This window comes from Halyomorpha halys, unplaced genomic scaffold (genome assembly GCF_000696795.3).
Source record: "Halyomorpha halys isolate HHAL.00 unplaced genomic scaffold, Hhal_1.1 Scaffold1681.1, whole genome shotgun sequence".
NCBI lineage: Eukaryota > Metazoa > Arthropoda > Insecta > Hemiptera > Pentatomidae > Halyomorpha > Halyomorpha halys.
Window position 1 is genome coordinate 31,468 of NW_027105769.1, and position 932 is coordinate 32,399.

Genomic DNA, 932 nt, shown 5'->3' on the forward strand with positions numbered 1-932 from the left:
TACCGCTCCCCAGACTTCACAACCGTACATCAGCAGTAGCCTGAGTATTGTTTTAAAAATAAGATTATTTTTTTCTGGTTTTAATTTGGATTTTATATTTACGATTGGGTACATCATTGCCAACCTTGCCTAGATTTGAGTCAGTTTAATGTTTGTTGATAATGTGATTCGAGGTAAGGTGGCGATCGAGGTGAATTCTCAGGTATCTTACGGTTTCACTGGCAGGATTTTGTAATATTGTAAATTTTTACCTTTTAGGGTTAGTTCCGGTCATCGAATGCTGAATAGTTGAGGAATAATTATTGAAAATACGAAAAATGGTTTTGTAGATAATAATTCAATCAAAAGTGTTTTATTTAGGCTAAGTGAAATTAAAAAAGTGATTATTTTATAACTATGGTGACACGTAGTATATTTCCGTCGAAAACAAGAATTCGATTTTTTCCTCAATAGCAATACTTCCCCTAACTATATATTTCACATATAAGTGACAGAAAAAAATTATTATTTATATACAAATTCCATTTGCAGCTGAAGAAGTACGTGTGGTTGGAAGAACTTCAGACCTGCGCAACAGAACACAACTACTCACGGATAAACGGTTCTTTCCACTATTCTGGCCATGGATTATTTTTTCTAAACATAGACATAACTACGAAGGTGCAATTCGATCATCTATATGTGAGTTAGTTACAGCTTAATTATAAATAATCAACAAATATATAGCATAAGATTTGAATATAATGAATCTTTTTTTTTTTTTTTTTTATTAATTTAAGTGTTTCGACCACTCGGGCCATTTACACTTGATTTAAAAATACGATTACAATTGGCATGTTCATACAGTAGAAATACAAATACAATTGAAATTACAAGATGAGAAATTTACATACATACATGACATACAATGACAGTTGAAATTACAAAGTGGA

The 932-nt window shown here is 31.1% G+C and overlaps 1 protein-coding gene across 1 annotated transcript in view; it reads left to right on the forward strand.

Moving 5' to 3' along the window:
- Positions 1-531: 531 nt before the first annotated feature.
- Positions 532-932, forward strand: part of LOC106690367 (uncharacterized) — a gene marked incomplete at its 5' end in the record, with an annotated part of 9,439 nt that continues 9,038 nt past the window's right edge. Inside the window, 1 exon segment of the mRNA XM_014435780.3 lies at positions 532-681. Within this exon segment, the coding sequence (XP_014291266.1) occupies positions 532-681 (150 nt within the window).